The sequence below is a fragment of the Scyliorhinus torazame genome, chromosome 4 (genome assembly GCF_047496885.1).
Source record: "Scyliorhinus torazame isolate Kashiwa2021f chromosome 4, sScyTor2.1, whole genome shotgun sequence".
In the NCBI taxonomy this organism is placed as follows: Eukaryota; Metazoa; Chordata; class Chondrichthyes; order Carcharhiniformes; family Scyliorhinidae; genus Scyliorhinus; species Scyliorhinus torazame.
Window position 1 is genome coordinate 1,147,359 of NC_092710.1, and position 22,484 is coordinate 1,169,842.

At 56.1% G+C, this 22,484-nt stretch overlaps 1 protein-coding gene across 1 annotated transcript in view; it reads right to left on the reverse strand.

Annotated features, from left to right (window-relative positions):
• The window catches only part of LOC140410092 (P2X purinoceptor 3-like), a 234,590-nt gene that overhangs the window by 38,721 nt on the left and 173,385 nt on the right, over positions 1 to 22,484 (reverse strand). The window contains exons 7-9 of the mRNA XM_072498029.1: positions 16,551 to 16,692; positions 10,626 to 10,762; positions 9,061 to 9,154 (exon numbers count right to left, since the gene is read on the reverse strand). Coding sequence (XP_072354130.1) covers positions 9,061 to 9,154; positions 10,626 to 10,762; positions 16,551 to 16,692 — 373 coding nt within the window. The remainder of the gene's footprint in view (positions 1 to 9,060; positions 9,155 to 10,625; positions 10,763 to 16,550; positions 16,693 to 22,484) is intronic.

Below are 22,484 nucleotides of genomic sequence, written 5' to 3' on the forward strand. Positions count from 1 at the left end.
GGACCCAACCCCCACACTCTCCCCATACCCCTGGACCCAACCCCCACACTCTCCCCATTCCCCTGGACCCAACCCCCACACTCTCCCCATACCCCTGGACCTCAACCCCGCACTCTCCCCATTCCCCTGGACCCAATCCCCGCACTCTCCCCATTCCCCTGGACCTCAACCCCCACACTATCCCCATACCCCTGGTCCCAACCCCCACACTCTCCCCATTCCCCTGGACCCAATCCCCGCACTCTCCCCATTCCACTGGACCCAAACCCCGCACTCTCCCCATTCCCCTGGACCTCAACCCCCGCACTCTCCCCATACCCCTGGACCCCAACCCCCGCACTCTCCCCATACCTCTGGTCCCAACCCCCACACTCTCCCCATTCCCCTGGACCCCAACCCCCACACTCTCCCCATACCCCAGGACCCAATCCCCACACTCTCCCCATTCCCCTGGACCCCAACCCCCACACTCTCCCCATTCCCCTGGACCCAACCCCCACACTCTCCCCATTCCCCTGGACCCAACCCCCACACTCTCCCCATACCCCTGGACACAACCCGCACACTCTCCCCATTCCCCTGGACCCCAACCCCCACACTCTCCCCATACCCCTGGACCCAACCCCCACACTCTCCCCATTCCCCTGGACCCAACGCCCATACTCGCCCCATTCCCCTGGTCCCAACCCCCACACTCTCCCCATTCCCCTGGACCCAACCCCCGACCTCTCCCCATACCCCTGGACCCGACCCCCACACTCTCCCCATACCCCTGGACCCAACCCCCACACTCTCCCCATTCCACTGACCCCAACACCCACACTCTCCCCATTCCCCTGGCCCCAACCCCCACACTCTCCCCATACCCCTGGACCCGACCCCCACACTCTCCCAATACCCCTGGACCCAACCCCCACACTCTCCCCATTCCACTGACCCCAACCCCCACACTCTCCCCATACCCCTGGACCCAAGCCCCACACTCGCCCAATTCCCCTGGACCCCAACCCCCACACTCTCCCCAAACCCCTGGACCCAATGCCCACACTCTCCCCATTCCCCTGGACCCCAAACCCATACTCTCCCCATTCCCCTGGACGCCAAACCCCACACTCTCCCCATTCCCCTGGACCCCAACCCCCACACTCGCCCCATTCCCCTGGACCCAACCCCCGCACTCTCCCCATTCCCCTGGACCCAACCCCCACACTCTCCCCATAGCCCTGCACCCAACCCCCACACTCTCCCCATTCCCCTAGAACCCAACCCCCACACTCTCCCCATACCCCTGGACCCAACCCCCACACTCTCCCCATTCCCCTGGACCCAATGCCCACACTCTGCCCATACCCCTGGACCCAACCCCCGCACTCTCCCCATACCCCTGGTCCCCAACCCTCACACTCTCCCCATTCCCCTGGACCCAACCCCCACACTCTCCCCATTCCCCTGGTCCCCAACCCCCACACTCTCCCCAAACCCCTGGACCCAATGCCCACACTCTCCCCATTCCCCTGGACCCAACCCCCGCACTCTCCCCATTCCCCTGGACCCCAACCCCCACACTCTCCCCATTCCCCTGGACCCCAACCGCCGCACTCTCCCCATACCCCTGGACCCAACCCCCACACTCTCCCCATTCCCCTGGACCCCAACCCCCGCACTCTCCCCATTCCCCTGGACTCAACCCCCACACTCTCCCCATACCCCTGGACCCAACCCCCACACTCTCCCCATTCCCCTGGACCCAACCCCCACACTCTCCCCATTCCCCTGGACTCAACCCCCACACTCTCCCCATACCCCTAGACCCAACCCCCACACTCTCCCCATACCCCTGGACCCAACCCCCACACTCTCCCCATTCCCCTGGACCCAATCCCCACACTCTCCCTATGCCCCTGGACTCAACCCCCACACTCTCCCCATTCCCCTGGACCCAACCCCCACACTCTCCCTCTAACACTGGACCCAACCCCCACACTCTCCCCATTCCCCTGGACCCAACCCCCACACTCTCCCCATTCCCCTGGACCCAACCCCCACACTCTCCCCATACCTCTGGACCCAACCCCCACACTCTCCCCATACCCCTGGACCCAACCCCCACACTCTCCCCATTCCCCTGGACCCAACCCCCACACTCTCCCCATTCCCCTGGACCCAACCCCCACACTCTCCCCATTCCCCTGGACCCCAACCCCCACACTCTCCCCATACCCCTGGACCCAACCCCCACACTCTCCCCATTCCCCTGGACCCAACCCCCACCCTCTCCCCAAACCTCTGGACCCAATCCCCGCACTCTCCCCATACCCCTGGACCCAACCCCCACACTCTCCCCATACCCCTGGACCCAACCCCCACACTCTTCCCAAACCTCTGGACCCAACCCCCACACTCTCCCCATTCCCCTGGACCCAACCCCCACACTCTCCCCATACCCCTGGACCCAACCCCCACCCTCTCCCCAAACCTCTGGACCCAATCCCCGCACTCTCCCCATACCCCTGGACCCAATCCCCGCACTCTCCCCATTCCCCTGGACCCAACCCCCACACTCTCCCCATTCCCCTGGACCCCAACCACCACACTCTCCCCATACCCCGGACCCAACCCCCACACTCTCCCCATACCCCTGGACCCAACCCCCACACTCTCCCCATTCCCCTGGACCCAACCCCCACACTCTCCCCATTCCCCTGGACCCAACCCCCACACTCTCCCCATTCCCCTGGACCCCAACCACCACACTCTCCCCATTCCCCTGGACCCCAACCCCCACACTCTCCCCATTCCCCTGGACCCAATCCCCACACTCTCCCCATACCCCTGGACCCAACCCCCACACTCTGCCCATACCCCTGGACCCAACCCCCACACTCTCCCCATACCCCTGGACCCAACCCCCACACTCTCCCCATTCCCCTGGACCCAACCCCCACACTCTGCCCATACCCCTGGACCCAACCCCCGCACTCTCCCCATACCCCTGGACGCAACCCCCACACTCTCCCCATTCCACTGACCCCAACCCCCACACTCTCCCCATTCCCCTGGACCCAACCCCCGCACTCTCCCCATTCCCCTGGATCCTAACCCCCACACTCTCCCCATTCCACTGACCCCAACCCCCGCACTCTCCCCATACCCCTGGACCCAACCCCCACACTCTCCCCAAACCTCTGGACCCAACCCCCACACTCTCCCCATACCCCTGGACCCAACCCCCACACTCTCCCCATTCCCCTGGACCCAACCCCCGCACTCTCCCCATACCCCTGGACCCAACCCCCACACTCTCGCCATTCCCCTGGACCCAACCACCACACTCTCCCCATTCCCCTGGACCCAACCCCCACACTCTCCCCATACCCCTGGACTCAACCCCCACACTCTCCCCATACCCCTGGACCCCAACCCCCTAACTCCCCCCATACCCCTGGACCCAACCCCCACACTCTCCCCATTCCCCTGGACCCAACCCCCACACTCTCCCCATTCCACTGACCCCAACCCCCACACTCTCCCCATACCCCTGGACCCAAGCCCCACACTCGCCCAATTCCCCTGGACCCCAACCCCCACACTCTCCCCAAACCCCTGGACCCAATGCCCACACTCTCCCCATTCCCCTGGACCCCAAACCCATACTCTCCCCATTCCCCTGGACCCCAACCCCCACACTCTCCCCATTCCCCTGGACCCCAACCCCCACACTCGCCCCATTCCCCTGGACCCAACCCCCGCACTCTCCCCATTCCCCTGGACCCAACCCCCACACTCTCCCCATACCCCAGCACCCAACCCCCACACTCTCCCCATTCCCCTAGAACCCAACCCCCACACTCTCCCCATACCCCTGGACCCAACCCCCACACTCTCCCCATTCCCCTGGACCCAATGCCCACACTCTCCCCATTCCCCTGGTCCCCAACCCCCACACTCTCCCCAAACCCCTGGACCCAATGCCCACACTCTCCCCATTCCCCTGGACCCAACCCCCGCACTCTCCCCATTCCCCTGGACCCCAACCCCCACACTCTCCCCATTCCCCTGGACCCCAACCGCCGCACTCTCCCCATTCCCCTGGACCCAACCCCCACACTCTCCCCATTCCCCTGGACCCCAACCCCCGCACTCTCCCCATTCCCCTGGACTCAACCCCCACACTCTCCCCATACCCCTGGACCCAACCCCCACACTCTCCCCATTCCCCTGGACCCAACCCCCACACTCTCCCCATTCCCCTGGACTCAACCCCCACACTCTCCCCATACCCCTAGACCCAACCCCCACACTCTCCCCATACCCCTGGACCCAACCCCCACACTCTCCCCATTCCCCTGGACCCAATCCCCACACTCTCCCTATGCCCCTGGACTCAACCCCCACACTCTCCCCATTCCCCTGGACCCAACCCCCACACTCTCCCTCTAACACTGGACCCAACCCCCACACTCTCCCCATTCCCCTGGACCCAACCCCCACACTCTCCCCATTCCCCTGGACCCAACCCCCACACTCTCCCCATACCCCTGGACCCAACCCCCACACTCTCCCCATACCCCTGGACCCAACCCCCACACTCTCCCCATTCCCCTGGACCCAACCCCCACACTCTCCCCATTCCCCTGGACCCAACCCCCACACTCTCCCCATTCCCCTGGACCCCGACCCCCACACTCTCCCCATACCCCTGGACCCAACCCCCACACTCTCCCCATTCCCCTGGACCCAACCCCCACCCTCTCCCCAAACCTCTGGACCCAATCCCCGCACTCTCCCCATACCCCTGGACCCAACCCCCACACTCTCCCCATACCCCTGGACCCAACCCCCACACTCTCCCCAAACCTCTGGACCCAACCCCCACACTCTCCCCATTCCCCTGGACCCAACCCCCACACTCTCCCCATTCCCCTGGACCCCAACCACCACACTCTCCCCATACCCCGGACCCAACCCCCACACTCTCCCCATACCCCTGGACCCAACCCCCACACTCTCCCCATTCCCCTGGACCCAACCCCCACACTCTCCCCATTCCCCTGGACCCAACCCCCACACTCTCCCCATTCCCCTGGACCCCAACCACCACACTCTCCCCATTCCCCTGGACCCCAACCCCCACACTCTCCCCATTCCCCTGGACCCAACCCCCACACTCTCCCCATACCCCTGGACCCTACCCCCACACTCTGCCCATACCCCTGGACCCAACCCCCACACTCTCCCCATACCCCTGGACCCAACCCCCACACTCTCCCCATTCCCCTGGACCCAACCCCCACACTCTGCCCATACCCCTGGACCCAACCCCCGCACTCTCCCCATACCCCTGGACCCAACCCCCACACTCTCCCCATTCCACTGACCCCAACCCCCACACTCTCCCCATTCCCCTGGACCCAACCCCCGCACTCTCCCCATTCCCCTGGACCCTAACCCCCACACTCTCCCCATTCCACTGACCCCAACCCCCGCACTCTCCCCATACCCCTGGACCCAACCCCCACACTCTCCCCAAACCTCTGGACCCAACCCCCACACTCTCCCCATACCCCTGGACCCAACCCCCACACTCTCCCCATTCCCCTGGACCCAACCCCCGCACTCTCCCCATACCCCTGGACCCAACCCCCACACTCTCGCCATTCCCCTGGACCCAACCACCACACTCTCCCCATTCCCCTGGACCCAACCCCCACACTCTCCCCATACCCCTGGACTCAACCCCCACACTCTCCCCATACCCCTGGACCCCAACCCCCTAACTCCCCCCATACCCCTGGACCCAACCCCCACACTCTCCCCATTCCCCTGGACCCAACCCCCACACTCTCCCCATTCCCCTGGACCCAACCCCCACACTCTCCCCATTCCCCTGGACCCAACCCCCACACTCTCCCCATTCCCCTGGACCCCAACCACCACACTCTCCCCATTCCCCTGGACCCCAACACCCACACTCTCCCCATTCCCCTGGACCCAACCCCCACACTCTCCCCATACCCCTGGACCCAACCCCCACACTCTGCCCATACCCCTGGACCCAACCCCCACACTCTCCCCATACCCCTGGACCCAACCCCCACACTCTCCCCATTCCCCTGGACCCAACCCCCACACTCTGCCCATACCCCTGGACCCAACCCCCGCACTCTCCCCATACCCCTGGACCCAACCCCCACACTCTCCCCATTCCACTGACCCCAACCCCCACACTCTCCCCATTCCCCTGGACCCAACCCCCGCACTCTCCCCATTCCCCTGGACCCTAACCCCCACACTCTCCCCATTCCACTGACCCCAACCCCCGCACTCTCCCCATACCCCTGGACCCAACCCCCACACTCTCCCCAAACCTCTGGACCCAACCCCCACACTCTCCCCATACCCCTGGACCCAACCCCCACACTCTCCCCATTCCCCTGGACCCAACCCCCGCACTCTCCCCATACCCCTGGACCCAACCCCCACACTCTCGCCATTCCCCTGGACCCAACCACCACACTCTCCCCATTCCCCTGGACCCAACCCCCACACTCTCCCCATACCCCTGGACTCAACCCCCACACTCTCTCCATACCCCTGGACCCCAACCCCCTAACTCCCCCCATACCCCTGGACCCAACCCCCACACTCTCCCCATTCCCCTGGACCCAACCCCCACACTCTCCCCATTCCCCTGGACCCAACCCCCACACTCTCCCCATTCCCCTGGACCCAACCCCCGACCTCTCCCCATACCCCTGGACCCAACCCCCACACTCTCCCCATTCCCCTGGACCCCAACCCCCACACTCTCCCCATACCGCTGGACCCAACCCCCACACTCTCCCCATTCCCCTGGACCCAACCCCCATACTCGCCCCATTCCCCTGGCCCCAACCCCCACACTCTCCCCATTCCCCTGGACCCAACCCCCGACCTCTCCCCATACCCCTGGACCCAACCCCCACACTCTCCCCAAACCTCTGGACCCAACCCCCACACTCTCCCCATACCCCTGGACCCAACCCCCACACTCTCCCCATTCCCCTGGACCCAACCCCCGCACTCTCCCCATACCCCTGGACCCAACCCCCACACTCTCGCCATTCCCCTGGACCCAACCACCACACTCTCCCCATTCCCCTGGACCCAACCCCCACACTTTCCCCATACCCCTGGACTCAACCCCCACACTCTCCCCATACCCCTGGACCCCAACCCCCTAACTCCCCCCATACCCATGGACCACTCCTCACACTCTCCCCATTCCACTGGACCCCAACCCCCACACTCTCCCCATACCCCTGGACCCAACCCCCACACTCGCCCCATTCCCCTGGACCCAACCCCCACACTCGCCCCATTCCCCGGACCCAACCCCCACACTCGCCCCATTCCCCTGGACCCCAACCCCCGCACTCTCCCTATTCCCCTGGACCAAACCCCCACACTCTCCCCATTCCCCTGGACACAACCCCCACACTCTCCCCATTCCCCTGGACACAACCCCCACCCCGTCCCCATTCCCCTGGAGCCAACCCCCACACTCTCCCCATACTCCTGGACCCAACCCCCACACTCTACCCATACCCCTGGAACCAACCCCCGCACTCTCCCCATACCCCTGGACCCAACCCCCACATTCGCCCCATTCCCCTGGACCTCAACCCCCGCACTCTCCCCATACCCCTGGACCCAACCCCCACACTCTCCCCATACCCCTGGACCTAACCCCCACACTCTCCCCATTCCCCTGGACCAAACCCCCACACTCTCACCATACTCCTGGACCCAACCCCCACACTCTACCCATACCCCTGGAACCAACCCCCGCACTCTCCCCATACCCCTGGACCCAACCCCCACATTCGCCCCATTCCCCTGGACCCAACCCCCGCACTCTCCCCATACCCCTGGACCCAACCCCCACACTCTCCCCATACCCCTGGACCTAACCCCCACACTCTCTCCATTCCCCTGGACCCCAACCCCCACACTCGCCCCATTCCCCTGCACCCATCCCCCGCACTCTCCCCATTCCCGTGGACCCCAACCCCCACACTTGCCCCATTCCCCTGGACTCCAACCCCCACACTCACCCCATTCCCCTTGGCCTTAACCCCCACACTCGCCCCATTCCCCTGGACCCAACCCCCACACTCTCCCCATACCCCTGCACCCAACCCCCGCACTCTCCCCATTCCCCTGGACCCCAACCCCCGCACTCTCCCCATTCCCCTGGAACCCAACCCCCACACTCGCCCCATTCCCCTGGACCCCAACCCCCACACTCTCCCCATTCCCCTGGACCCCAACCCCCACACTCTCCCCATACCCCTGGACCCAACCCCCACACAGAATTTACAGAACAGAATTTACAGTGCAGAAGGAGGCCATTCGGCCCATCGAGTCTGCACCGGCTCTTGGAAAGAGCACCGTACCCAAGGTCAACACCTCCACCCTATCCCCATAACCCAGTAACCCAACCCAACACCAAGGGCAATTTTGGACACTAAGGGCAATGTATCATGGCCAATCCACCTAACCTGCACATCTTTGGACTGTGGGAGGAAACCGGAGCACCCGGAGGAAACCCACGCACACACGGGGAGGACGTGCAGACTCCGCACAGACAGTGACCCAAGCCGGAATCGAACCTGGGACCCTGGAGCTGTGAAGCAATTGTGTTATCCACAAGGCTACCGTGCTGCCCCTACCGTGCACGCCCCATTCCCCTGGACCTCAAACCCCGCACTCTCCCCATACCCCTGGACCCAACCCCCGACCTCTCCCCATACCCCTGGACCCAACCCCCACACTCTCCCCATTCCCCTGACCCCAACCCCCACACTCTCCCCATACCCCTGGACCCAACCCCCGCACTCTCCCCATTCCCCTGACCCCAACCCCCACACTCTCCCCATACCCCTGGACCCAACCCCCACACTCTCCCCATACCCCTGGACGGATGGTCTTCAATAGTTGGTGGGGGTAAATAGTGCGGTGGTCTTCGATGGGGATTTTGGGAATGAACGGGACGGTTTTGATGTAAAAACTGTGTACCTGTCCATAAACCGTGATGTCAATGCGGATCCCGTAAGCTTTCAGTAATGTCCGATATTCCGTTCCACTGCTATTCCGGTAGAACCTGGCGTACCTGAGAAAATTGAACAGTCGCATGTTAATATTCAGATTGGGTGAATCTGCGGAATATCTATATACACACTGGACATCAGAGGGTTAGAGTGGCATTTTGGTAACATCACTGGAATACTCATCCCAAACTCTGGCCGAATGATCGGAAGGACTATTGGGGAATTTCAATTTATCAGAGGCTGGGAATCCTGCGGAGAGGAACTCACCCCCTGACCCCCCCCCAAAGCCTGTCCCCCATCGACAAGGCACAAGTCAGGAGTGTGAGGGAACACTCTCCACTTGCCTGGATGAGCGCAGCTCCAACAACACTCGAGAAGCTCGACACCATCCAGGACAATGCAGCCCCGCTTGATCGCTCCCCTTCCACAAACATTCACCCTCCCCCCCCCGACGCACAGTGTCAGCCGTGTGTCCCATCTACAAGATGCCCCGCAGCAACTCACCGAGGTTCCTCAGGCAGCACCTTCCAAACCCACGACCATTCCAAGACATGCTTGTCTTCATTGGCCGGGGCATTGAGTATAAGAATTGGCAAGTCATGTTGCAGCTGTATAGAACCTTAGTTAGGCCACACTTGGAGTATAGTGTTCAATTCTGGTCGCCACACTACCAGAAGGATGTGGAGGCTTTAGAGAGGGTGCAGAAGAGATTTACCAGAATGTTGCCTGGTATGGAGGGCATTAGCTGTGAGGAGCGGTTGAATAAACTCGGTTTGTTCTTACTGGAAAGACGGAGGTTGAGGGGCGACCTGATAGAGGTCTACAAAATTATCTGAGGGGCATAGACAGAGTGGATAGTCAGAGGCTTTTCCCCAGGGTAGAGGGGTCAATTACTAGGGGCCATAGGTTTAAGGTGAGAGGGGCAAGGTTTAGAGTAGATGTACAGGGCAAGTTTTTTACGCAGAGGGTAGTGGGTGCCTGGAACTCGCTACCGGAGGAGGTGGTGGAAGCAGGGACGATAGTGACATTTAAGGGGCATCTTGACAAATACATGAATAGGATGGGAATAGAGGGATACGGACCCAGGAAGTGTCGAAGATTGTAGTTTAGTCGGGCAGCATGGTCGGCACGGGCTTGGAGGGCCGAAGGGCCTGTTCCTGTGCTGTACATTTCTTTGTTCTTTGTACCATCTAGAAGGGCAAGAGCAGCAGATACCTGGGAACCCCCCCACCTGGAGTCTCCCCTCAGAGTCACTCAGCATCCTGACTGGGAAATATATTGGTCGTTCCTTCACTGTCGCCGGGGCAACAGCCTGAAACTTCCTCCCTCACAGCACAGTGGGTGTACCTACACCTCAGGGACTGCAGCAGTTCAAGAAGGCAGCTCACCCCCACCTCTTCGAGGGGTAATTCGGGATGGGAGATGGATGAAGATTCTGACAGGAGTGTGGGTGGAAGGTGTGGAATTTGTATAGCACCCGTGGACTCTGCTCTCCCACTTGCTGGGCTCAAGGTTCTGCCTCCCTTTCCAAACCTGAAATTATATCCTTGCGATACGTTGTTGGTCTGAGATACTTTGTCCAAACGGTGGAAGGTATAACGTGGAACGCAGTGATCTGCCGACCAGTCCAAGTTACATTTCCACTCAATCCGGATCCCTAACACACCACCCTGCAGAGAAGGGAAGGGAACAATTAGACACACACAAGGTTAACCTCCAGCTACACACAGCTCTGAGGACAGTCAATGGCAAGTCACTTTCATTGCAAAGAGATGCAGTTAACAAGGCTTGTTACAATCCTATGGGCAATGGGGTGGCGTGATGGTGCAGTGTATAGCACTGCTCCAGGGTCCCAGGTTCGATTCCCTGCTGGGTCACTGTCTGTGCAGAGCCTGCACGTTCTCCTCGTGTCTGCGTGGGTTTCCTCCGGGTGCTCCGGTTTCCTCCCACAGTCCAAAGATGCGCAGGTTAGGTGGATTGGCCGTGTTAAATTGTCGCTTAGTGTCCAAAGATGTGCAGGTTAGGTGGATTGGCCGTGTTAAATTGTCCCTTAGTATCCAAAGATGCACAGGTTAGGTGGATTGGCCGTGTTAAATTGCCCCTTAGTGTCCAAAGATGTACAGGTTAGGTGGATTGGCCGTGATAAATTGTCCCTTAGTGTCCAAAGATGTACAGGTTAGGTGGATTGGCCGTGTTAAATTGTCCCTTCGTGTCCAAAGATGTACAGGTTAGGTGGATTGGCCGTGTTAAATTGTCCCTTAGTGTCCAAAGATGTACAGGTTAGGTGGATTGGCCGTGTTAAATTGTCCCTTAGTGTCCAAAGGTGTACAGGTTAGGTGGATTGGCCGTGTTAAATTGTCCCTTAGTGTCCAAAGGTGTACAGGTTAGGTGGATTGGCCGTGTTAAATTGTCCCTTAGTGTCCAAAGATGTACAGGTTAGGTGGATTGGCCGTGATAAATTGTCCCTTAGTATCCAAAGATGTACAGGTTAGGTGGATTGGCCATGTTAAATTGTCCCTTAGTGTCCAAAGATGTACAGGTTAGGTGGATTGGCCGTGATAAATTGTCCCTTAGTGTCCAAAGATGTACAGGTTAGGTGGATTGGCCGTGTTAAATTGTCCCTTAGTGTCCAAAGATGTACAGGTTAGGTGGATTGGCCGTGTTAAATTGTCCCTTAGTGTCCAAAGATGTACAGGTTAGGTGGATTGGCCGTTTTAAATTGTCCCTTAGTGTCCAAAGATGTACAGGTTAGGTGGATTGGCCGTGTTAAATTGTCCCTTAGTGTCCAAAGGTGTACAGGTTAGGTGGATTGGCCGTGTTAAATTGTCCCTTAGTGTCCAAAGATGTACAGGTTAGGTGGATTGGCCGTGTTAAATTGTCCCTTAGTGTCCAAAGATGTACAGGTTAGGTGGATTGGCCGTGTTAAATTGTCCCTTAGTGTCCAAAGATGTACAGGTTAGGTGGATTGGCCGTGTTAAATTGTCGCTTAGTGTCCAAAGATGTGTAGGTTGATTTGTTATGTTGTAGGTGTAACATAGGGATCCTCTCGGAAGGAGCGATCACAATATGGTGGAATTTAAAATACAGATGGAGGGTGAGAAGGTAAAATCAAGCACTAGTGTTTTGTGCTTAAACAAAAGAGAGTACAATGGGATGAGAGAAGAACTAGCTAAGGTAGACTGGGAGCAAAGACTTTATGGTGAAACAGTTGAGGAACAGTGGAGAACCTTCCAAGCGATTTTTCACAGTGCTCAGCAAAGGTTTATACCAACAAAAAGGAATAACGGTAGAAAGAGGGATAATCATAGAATCATAGAAGTTTACAGCATGGAAACAGGCCCTTTGGCCCAACCAGTCCATGCCGCCCAGTTTTTACCATTAAGCTAGTCCCAGTTGCCCGCACTTGGCCCATAACCCTCTATACCCATCTTACCCATGTAACTATCTAAATGCTTTTTAAAAGACACAATTGTACCCGCCTCTACTACTACCTCTGGCAGCCCATTCCAGACACTCACTACCCTCTGAGTGAAGAAATTGCCCCTCTGGGCCCTTCTGAATCTCTCCCCTCTCACCTTAAACCTATGCCCTCTAGTTTTAGACTCCCCTACCTTTGGGAAAAGATGTTGACTCTCTACCTTATCTATGCCCCTCATTATTTTATAGACCTCTATAAGATCACCCCTAAGCCTCCTACGCTCCAGGGAAAAAAGTCACAGTCTATCCAGCCTCTCCTTATAACTCAAACCATCAAGTCCCGGCAACATCCTAGTAAATCTTTTCTGCACTCTTTCTAGTTTAATAATATCCTTTCTATAATAGGGTGACCAGAACTGCACACAGTATTCCAAGTGTGGCCGTACCAATGTCTTGTACAACTTCAACAAGACGTCCCAACTCCTGTATTCAATGTTCTGACCAATGAAACCAAGCATGCCGAATGCCTTCTTCACCACCCTGTCCACCTGCGACTCCACCTTCAAGGAGCTATGAACCTGTACTCCTAGATCTCTTTGTTCTATAACTCTCCCCAACGCCATACCATTAACTGAGTAGGTCCTGGCCTGATTCGATCTGCCAAAATGCATCACCTCACATTTATCTAAATTAAACTCCATCTGCCATTCGTCGGCCCACTGGCCTAATTGATCAAGATCCCGTTGCAATCCTAGATAACCTTCTTCACTATCCACTGTGCCACCAATCTTGGTGTCATCTGCAAACTTACTAACCATGCCTCCTAAATTCTCATCCAAATCATTAATATAAATCACAAATAACAGTGGACCCAGCACCGATCCCTGAGGCACACCACTGGTCACAGGCCTCCAGTTTGAAAAACAACCCTCTACAACCACCCTTTGTCTTCTGTCGTCCAGCCAATTTTGAATCCAATTGGCAACCTTACCCTGGATCCCGTGAGCTTTAACCTTCTGCAACAACCTACCATGCGGTACCTTGTCAAAGGCGTTGCTAAAGTCCATGTAGACAACGTCTACTGCACTGCCCTCATCTACCTTCTTGGTCACCCCCTCAAAAAACTCAATCAAATTTGTGAGACATGATTTTCCACGCACAAAGCCATGCTGACTGCCCCGAATCAGTCCTTGCCTCTCTAAATGCTTGTAGATCCTGTCTCTCAGAATACCTTCTAGCAACTTACCTACTACAGACGTTAGGCTCACCGGTCTGTAGTTCCCAGGCTTTTCCCTGCTGCCCTTCTTAAACAAGGGCACAACATTCGCCACTCTCCAATCTTCAGGCACCTCACCTGTGGCTGCCGATGATTCAAATATCTCTGTTAGGGGACCCGCAATTTCCTCCCTAGCCTCCCACAACATCCTGGGATACATTTCATCAGGTCCCGGGGATTTATCTACCTTGATGCGCTTTAAGACTTCCAGCACCTCCTCCTCTGTAATATGCACACTTCTCAAGACATCACTATTTATTTCCCTTCGTTTCCTAACATCCATGCCTTTCTCCACCGTGAATGCCGATGAGAAATATTCATTCAGGATCTCACCCAACTCTTGTGGCTCTGCACATAGATGTTCTTGTTGATCCTTAATAGGCCCTACTCTGTCCCTAGTTGCTCTTTTTCCCTTTATGTATCTGTAGAAGCTCTTTGGATTCTCCCTTGCATTATTTGCCAAAGCAATTTCATGTCCCCTTTTTGCTCTCCTGATTTCCCTCTTAACTCTATTTCGACAATCTCTATACTCTTCAAGGGATCCACTTGATCCCAGTTGTTTATGTACGTCATATGCCTCCTTCTTCTTTTTGACCAGAGTCTCAATATCTCGAGTCATCCAGGGTTCCCTACTTCTACCAGCCTTGCCCTTCACTCTAAAGGGAATGTGCTTACCCTGCACCCTGGTTAACACATTTTTAAAAGCCTCCCATTTACCAGCCGTCCCTTTGCCTGCCAACAGTCTCCCCCAATCTACCTCTGAAAGTTCCTGTCTGATACCATCAAAATTGGCATTGTCCCAATTAAGAATTTTAACTCTTGGGCCAGACCTATCATTCTCCATAGCTATCTTAAAACTAATGGAGTTATGGTCACTTGGCCCAAAGTGTTCCCTCACTAACACTTCTGTCACTTGCCCTTCCTTATTTCCCAAGACGAGGTCAAGTTTTGCCCCCTCTCGACTGTGGATATCTAAGGAAATAAGGGAGAGTATCAAATTGAAGGAAAAACCATGCAAAGTAGCAAAGATTAGTGGGAGACTAGGGGACTGGGAAATCTTTAGGGGGCAACAGAAATCTCCTAAAAAAGCTGTAAAGAAGAGTAAGATAGATTATGAGAGTAAACTTGCTCAGAATATAAAAACAGACAGTAAAAGTTTCTACAAATATACAAAACAAAAGAGTGGCTAAGGTAAATATTGGTCCTTTAGAGGATGAGAAGGGAGATTTAATAATGGGAGATGAGGAAATGGCTGAGGAACTGAACAGGTTTTTTGGGTCGGTCTTCACAGTGGAAGACACAAATAACATGCCAGTGACTGATGGAAATGAGGCTATGACAGGTGAGGACCTTGAGAGGATTGATATCACCAAGGAGGTAGTGATGGGCAAGCTAATGGGGCTAAAGGTAGACAAGTCTCCTGGCCCTGATGGAATGCATCCCAGAGTGGTAAAAGAGATGGCTAGGGAAATTGCAAATGCACTAGTGATAATTTAGCAAAATTCACTGGACTCTGGGGTGGTCCCGGCGGATTGGAAATTAGCAAACGTGACACCACTGTTTAGATTTAGGACTGAGTTTAGGAGGAACTTCTTCACCCAAAGGGTTGTGAATCTGTGGGATTCCTTGCCCAGTGAAGCAGTAGAGGCTCCTTCATTAAATGTTTTTAAGATAAAGATAGATAGTTTTTTGAAGAATAAAGGGATTAAGGGTTATGGTGTTCGGGCCGGAAAGTGGAGCTGAGTCCACAAAAGATCAGCCATGATCTCATTGAATGGTGGAGCAGGCTCGAGGGGCCAGATGGCCGACTCCTGCTCCTAGTTCTTATGTTCTTATGTTCTTGTAAGCGGCTTCCTTGTGGTGCACTTGACAAAGGAAGGTTCAGACGTGGAGATAACTTCAACACGTTTATTAAACTATTTACACTTCTATTGCTCGGGTTCGACACTACTGCTAATCCTACTAAGCTACCCAGACTGATTAACCAGTTGCTGCAATCCACGTGGTGGGTGTAATATTGAATCAACCCTGTGTCAGTACTCACTGACTGTCTGCACTGGAAAGAGGCAGATCATGTGTATGGTGTCCTTTATATATGGGTTGGTGTAATGCCCCCCTGTGGTCGTGTCATTCCTTGTGTATCGTGAATGTCTATTGGTCGTGTACTATCTAACTGACCTATTGGTTGAGTGTGTGTGTGTGATGTTTCTGGTGCTCCCTCTAGTGTCTAGCTAGCCTACATACATTTACATTGATGCACATAACCACACAGGTTAGGTGGATTGGCCGTGTTAAATTGTCCCTTAGTGTCCAAAGATGTGTAGGTTAGGTGGGGTTATGGAAGTGGGGCGGGGGAGTGGTCCGAGGTAGGGTGCTCAGAGGGTGGGTGCAGACCCGATGGGCTGACTAGCCTTCTCCTTTTCTGTAGGGATTGTATGACTGGTGCGGCCACAGTGCCAGTGTGTACAGTTCTATTCCCTTTACCCGAGGAACAACAGAGCTGCCCTGGAGGGAGCGGCATGAAGGTTCAGTGGACAGAATCCCAGGATGAGGGCCTTTCCCCATGAGGGGGCGATTGAGTAAAAAGGCAGATGGTTGCATGGAATTTGGGGAAGCGAGGGTGATCCCACAGAAACATGAAATGCCCGGAGGCACGATTCTGAGGAGATTAGAGACCCATGTTGTCATGCGATGAGGTCAATCAAGGTAAAAGGTGAAAGGTCATGTCACAGGGACGGTGGAAAAGAGTCCATATCAATACCAACCTTCCGTGTTAGTGCTGTAAGACTTTCACCAGCGTCAGCAATAACATTCCCAAGGTGGAAGATAGGACAGAAAAGATCAGTCTTGGAATCAAAAATGCATCTCCGAATGTGATCTATGGTTATACTGGGCAGCATATTCCCCCTACACAGCAGAGAGAGACAGACAGGAGAGTCACAATGTACAAGCTGATAGTCAAAGAGAGAACTGTCCCGCAGTGAGAGTCAGCACCTTCAGGAACTGTCCCCCAGTGAGAGTCAGCACCGTCAGGAACTGTCTCCCAGTGAGAGTCAGAACCGTCAGGAACTGTCCCCCAGTGAGAGTCAGCACCTTCAGGAACTGTCTCCCAGTGAGAGTCAGAACCGTCAGGAACTGTCTCCCAGTGAGAGTCAGCACCTTCAGGAACTGTGTCCCAGTGAGCATCAGCACCTTCAGGAACTGTACCCCAGTGAGAGTCAGCGCCTTCAGGAACTGTGTCCCAGTGAGAGTCAGCACCTTCAGGAACTGTGTCCCAGTGAGAGTCAGCACCTTCAGGAACTGTCCCCCAGTGAGAGTCAGCACCTTCAGGAACTGTCCCCCAGTGAGAGTCAGCACCTTCAGGAACTGTCCCCCAGTGAGAGTCAGCACCTTCAGGAACTGTCCCCCAGTGAGAGTCAGCACCTTCAGGAACTGTCCCCCAGTGAGAGTCAGAACCTTCAGGAACTGTGACCCAGTGAGAGTCAGCACCTTCAGGAACTGTCCCTCAGTGAGAGTCAGCACCTTCAGGAACTGTCCCCCAGTGAGAGTCAGCACCTACAGGAACTGTGTCCCAGTGAGAGCCAGCACCTTCAGGAACAGTCCCCCAGTGAGAGTCAGCACCTTCAGGAACTGTCCTCCAGTGAGAGTCAGCACCGTCAGGAACTGCCCCCCAGTGAGAGTCAGCACCTTCAGGAACTGTATCCCAGTGAGAGTCAGCACCTTCAGGAACTGTGTCCCAGTGAGAGACAGCACCTTCAGGAACTGTATCCCAGTGAGAGTCAGCACCTTCAGGAACTGTGTCCCAGTGAGAGTCAGCACCTTCATGAATTGTCCCCCAGTGAGAGTCAGCACCTTCAGGAACAGTGTCCTAGTGAGAGTCAGCACCTTCAGGAACTGTATGCCAGTGAGAGTTAGCACCTTCAGGAACTGCCCCCCAGTGAGAGTCAGCACCTTCAGGAACTGTATCCCAGTGAGAGTCAGCACCTTCAGGAACTGTGTCCTAGTGAGAGTCAGCACCTTCAGGAACTGTATCCCAGTGAGAGTCAGCACCTTCAGGAACTGTACCCCGGTGAGAGTCAGCACCTTCAGGAACTGTCTCCCAGTGAGAGTCAGCACCTTCATGAACTGTCCCCCAGTGAGAGTCAGCACCTTCAGGAACTGTCCCCCAGTGAGAGTCAGCACCTTCAGGAACTGTCCCCCAGTGAGAGTCAGCACCTTCAGGAACTGTCCCCCAGTGAGAGTCAGCACATTCAGGAACTGTGTCCCCCAGTGAGAGGCAGCACCTTCAGGAACTGTCCCCCAGGGAGAGTCAGCACCTTCAGGAACTGTTCCCAAGTGAGAGTCAGCACCTTCAGGAACTGTCTCCCAGTGAGAGTCAGCACCTTCATGAACTGTCCCCCAGTGAGAGTCAGCACCTTCAGGAACTGTGTCCCAGTGAGAGTCAGCACCTTCAGGAACTGTGACCCAGTGAGAGTCAGCACCTTCAGGAACTGTCTCCCAGTGAGAGTCAGTACCTTCAGGAACTGTCCCCCAGTGAGAGTCAGCACCTTCAGGAACTGCCCCCCAGTGAGAGCCAGCACCTTCAGGAACTATACCCCAGTGAGAGTCATCACCTTCAGGAACTGCGTCCCAGTGAGAGTCAGCACCTTCAGGAACTGCCCCCCAGTGAGAGTCAGCACCTTCAGGAACTGTCACCGGTAAGAGTCAGCACCTTCAGGAACTGTGTCCCAGTGAGAGTCAGCACCTTCAGGAACTGTGTGCCAGTGAGAGTCAGCACCTTCAGGAACTGTCCCAGTGAGGGTCAGCACCTTCAGGAACTGTCCCCCAGTGAGAGTCAGCACCTTCAGGAACTGTCCCCCAGTGAGAGTCAGCACCTTCAGGAACTGTCCCCCAGTGAGAGTTAGCACATTCAGGAACTGTGTCCCCCAGTGAGAGGCAGCACCTTCAGGAACTGTCCCCCAGGGAGAGTCAGTACCTTCAGGAACTGTTCCCAAGTGAGAGTCAGCACCTTCAGAAACTGTCTCCCAGTGAGAGTCAGCACCTTCATGAACTGTCCCCCAGTGAGAGTCAGCACCTTCAGGAACTGTGTCCCAGTGAGAGTCAGCACCTTCAGGAACTGTGACCCAGTGAGAGTCAGCACCTTCAGGAACTGTCTCCCAGTGAGAGTCAGTACCTTCAGGAACTGTCCCCCAGTGAGAGTCAGCACCTTCAGGAACTGCCCCCCAGTGAGAGCCAGCACCTTCAGGAACTATACCCCAGTGAGAGTCATCACCTTCAGGAACTGCGTCCCAGTGAGAGTCAGCACCTTCAGGAACTGCCCCCCAGTGAGAGTCAGCACCTTCAGGAACTGTCACCGGTAAGAGTCAGCACCTTCAGGAACTGTGTCCCAGTGAGAGTCAGCACCTTCAGGAACTGTGTGCCAGTGAGAGTCAGCACCTTCAGGAACTGTCCACCAGTGAGAGTCAGGGCCTTCAGGAACTGCCTCCCAGTGAGAGTCAGAACCTTCAGGAACTGTGTCGCAGTGAGAGTCAGCACCTTTAGGAACTGTCCCAGTGAGAGTCAGCACCTTCAGCAACTGTCCCAGTGAGGGTCAGCACCTTCAGGAACTGTCCCAGTGAGAGTCAGCACCTTCAGCAACTGACAGAGTGAGGGTCAGCACCTTCAGGAACTGTCCACCAGTGAGAGCCAGCACCTTCAGGAACTGTCCCCCAGTGAGAGTCAGCACCTTCAGGAACTGTCCCCCAGTGAGAGTCAGCACCTTCAGGAACTGTGTCCCAGTGAGAGTCAGCACCTTCGGGAACTGTGCCCCAGTGAGAGTCAACACCTTCAGGAACTATACCCCAGTGAGAGTCAGCACATTCAGGAACTGTCCCCCAGTGAGAGTCAGCACCTTCAGGAACTGTCCCCCAGTGAGAGTCAGCACCTTCAGGAACTGTCCCCCAGTGAGAGTCAGCACCTTCAGGAACTGTGTCCCAGTGAGAGTCAGCACCTTCAGGAACTGTGTCCCAGTGAGAGTCAGCACCTTCAAGAACTGTGTCCCAGTGAGAGTCAGCACCTTCAGGAACTGTACCCCAGTGAGAGTCAGCACCTTCAGGAACAGTGTCCCAGTGAAAGTCAGCACCTTCAGGAACTGTGACCCAGTGAGAGTCAGTGCCTTCAGGAACAGTCCCAGTGAGAGTCAGCACCTTCAGGAACTGTCCCAGTGAGGGTCAGCACCTTCAGGAACTGTGTCCCAGTGAGAGTCAGCACCTTCAGGAACTGTGTCCCAGTGAGGGTCAGCACCTTCAGCAACTGTCCCCCAGTGAAAGTCAGCATCTTCAGGAACTGTCCAAGTGAGAGTCAGCACCTTCAGGAACTGTACACCAGTGAGAGTCAGCAACTTCAGGGACTGTCCCCCAGTGAGAGTCAGCACCTTCAAGAACTGTCCCCCAGTGAGAGTCAGCACCTTCAGGCAATGTCCCCCAGTGAGAGTCAGCACCTTCAGGAACTGTACACCAGTGAGAGTCAGCACCTTCAGGAACTGTCCCCCAGTGAGAGTCAGCACCTTCAGGAACTGTCCCCCAGTGAGAGTCAGCACCTTAAGGAACTGTGTCCCAGTGAGAGTCAGCACCCTCAGGAACTGTGTCCCAGTGAGCATCAGCACCTTCAGCAACTGTCCCAATGAGGGTCAGCACCTTCAGGAACTGTCCCCCAGTGAGAGTCAGCACCTTCAGTAAATGTCCCCCAGTGAGAGTCAGCACCTTCAGGAACTGTACCCCAGTGAGAGTCAGCATCTTCAGTAAATGTCCCACAGTGAGAGTCAGCACATTCAGGAACTGTCCACCAGTGAGAGTCAGCACCTTCAGGAACTGTGTTCCAGTGAGAGTCAGCACCTTCAGGAACTGTCCCCCAGTGAGAGTCAGCACCTTCAGGAACTGTCCCCCAGTGAGAGTCAGCACCGTCAGGAACTGTGTCCCAGTGAGAGTCAGCACCTTCAGGAACTGTGTCCCAGTGGGAGTCAGCACCCACAGGAACTGTCCCCCAGTGAGAGTCAGCACCTTCAGCAACTGTCCCAGTGAGAGTCAGCACATTCAGGAACTGTCCACCAGTGAGAGCCAGCACCTTCAGTAAATGTCCCCCAGTGAGAGTCAGCACCTTCAGGAACTGTTTCCCAGTGAGAGTCAGCACCTTCAGGAACTGTCCCAGTGAGAGTCAGCACCTTCAGCAACTGTCCCAGTGAGGGTCAGCACCTTCAGGAACTGTCCACCAGTGAGAGCCAGCACCTTCAGGAACTGTCACCCAGTGAGAGTCAGCACCTTCAGGAACTGTCCCCAATGAGAGTCATCACCTTCAGGAACTGTGTCTCAGTGAGAGTCAGCACCTTCAGGAACTGAGTCCCAGTGAGAGTCAGCACCTTCAGGAACTATATCCCAGTGAGAGTGAGCACCTTCAGGAACTGTGTCCCAGTGAGAGTCAGCACCTTCAGCAACTGTCCCAGTGAGGGACAGCACCTTCAGGAACTGTCCCCCAGTGAAAGTCAGCACCTTCAGGAACTGTCCAAGTGAGAGTCAGCACCTTCAGGATCTGTCCCAGTGAGAGCCAGCACCTTCAGGAACTGTACACCAGTGAGAGTCAGCACCTTCAGGAACTGTCCCCCAGTGAGATTCAGCACCTTCAGAAACTGACCCCCAGTGAGAGTCAGCACCTTCAGGAACTGTGTCCCAGTGAGAGTCAGCACCCTCAGGAACTGTGTCCCTGTGAGAATCAGCACCTTCAGGAACTGTCCCCCAGTGAAAGTCAGCACCTTCAGGAACTGTGTCCCAGTGAGAGTCAGCACTTACAGGAACTGTGTCCCATGAGAGTCTGCACCTTCAGGAACTGTGTCCCAGTGAGAGTCAGCACCTTCAGTAAATGTCCCCCAGTGAGAGTCAGCACCTTCAGGAACTGTGTTCCAGTGAGAGTCAGCACCTTCAGGAACTGTGTCCCAGTGAGAGTCAGCTCCTTCAGTAAATGTCCCCAGGTGAGAGTCAGCACCTTCAGTAAATGTCCCCCAGTGCGAGTCAGCACCTTCAGGAACTGTGTCCCAGTGAGAGTCAGCACCCTCAGGAACTGTGTCCCAGTGAGAATCAGCACCTTCAGGAACTGTCCCCCAGTGAGAGTCAGCACCTTCAGGAACTGTCCCCCAGTGAGAGTCAGCACCTTCAGGAACTGTCCCCCAGTGAGAGTCAGCACCTTTCAGAACTGTGTCCCAGTGAGAGTCAGCACCCTCAGGAACTGTGTTCCAGTGAGAGTCAGCACCCTCAGGAATTGTGTCCCACTGAGAGTTAGCACCTTCAGGAACTGTGTCCCAGTGAGAGTCAGCACCTTCAGGAACTGTTCCCCACTGAGAGTCAGCACCTTCAGGAACTGTGTCCCAGTGAGAGTCAGCACCTTCAGGAACTGTGTCCCAGTGAGAGTCAGCACCTTCAGGAACTGTGTCCCAGTGAGAGACAGCACCTTCAGGAACTGTGTCCCAGTGAGAGTCAGCACCTTCAGGAACTGTGTCCCAGTGAGAGTCAGCACCTTCAGGAACTGTGTCCCAGTGAAAGTCAGCACCCTGTGAGAGTCAGCACCCTGTGAGAGTCAGCACCCAGTGAGAGTCAGCACCCTGTGAGAGTCAGCACCCTGTGAGAGTCAGCACCCAGTGAGAATCAGCACCCAGTGAGAATCAGCACCCAGTG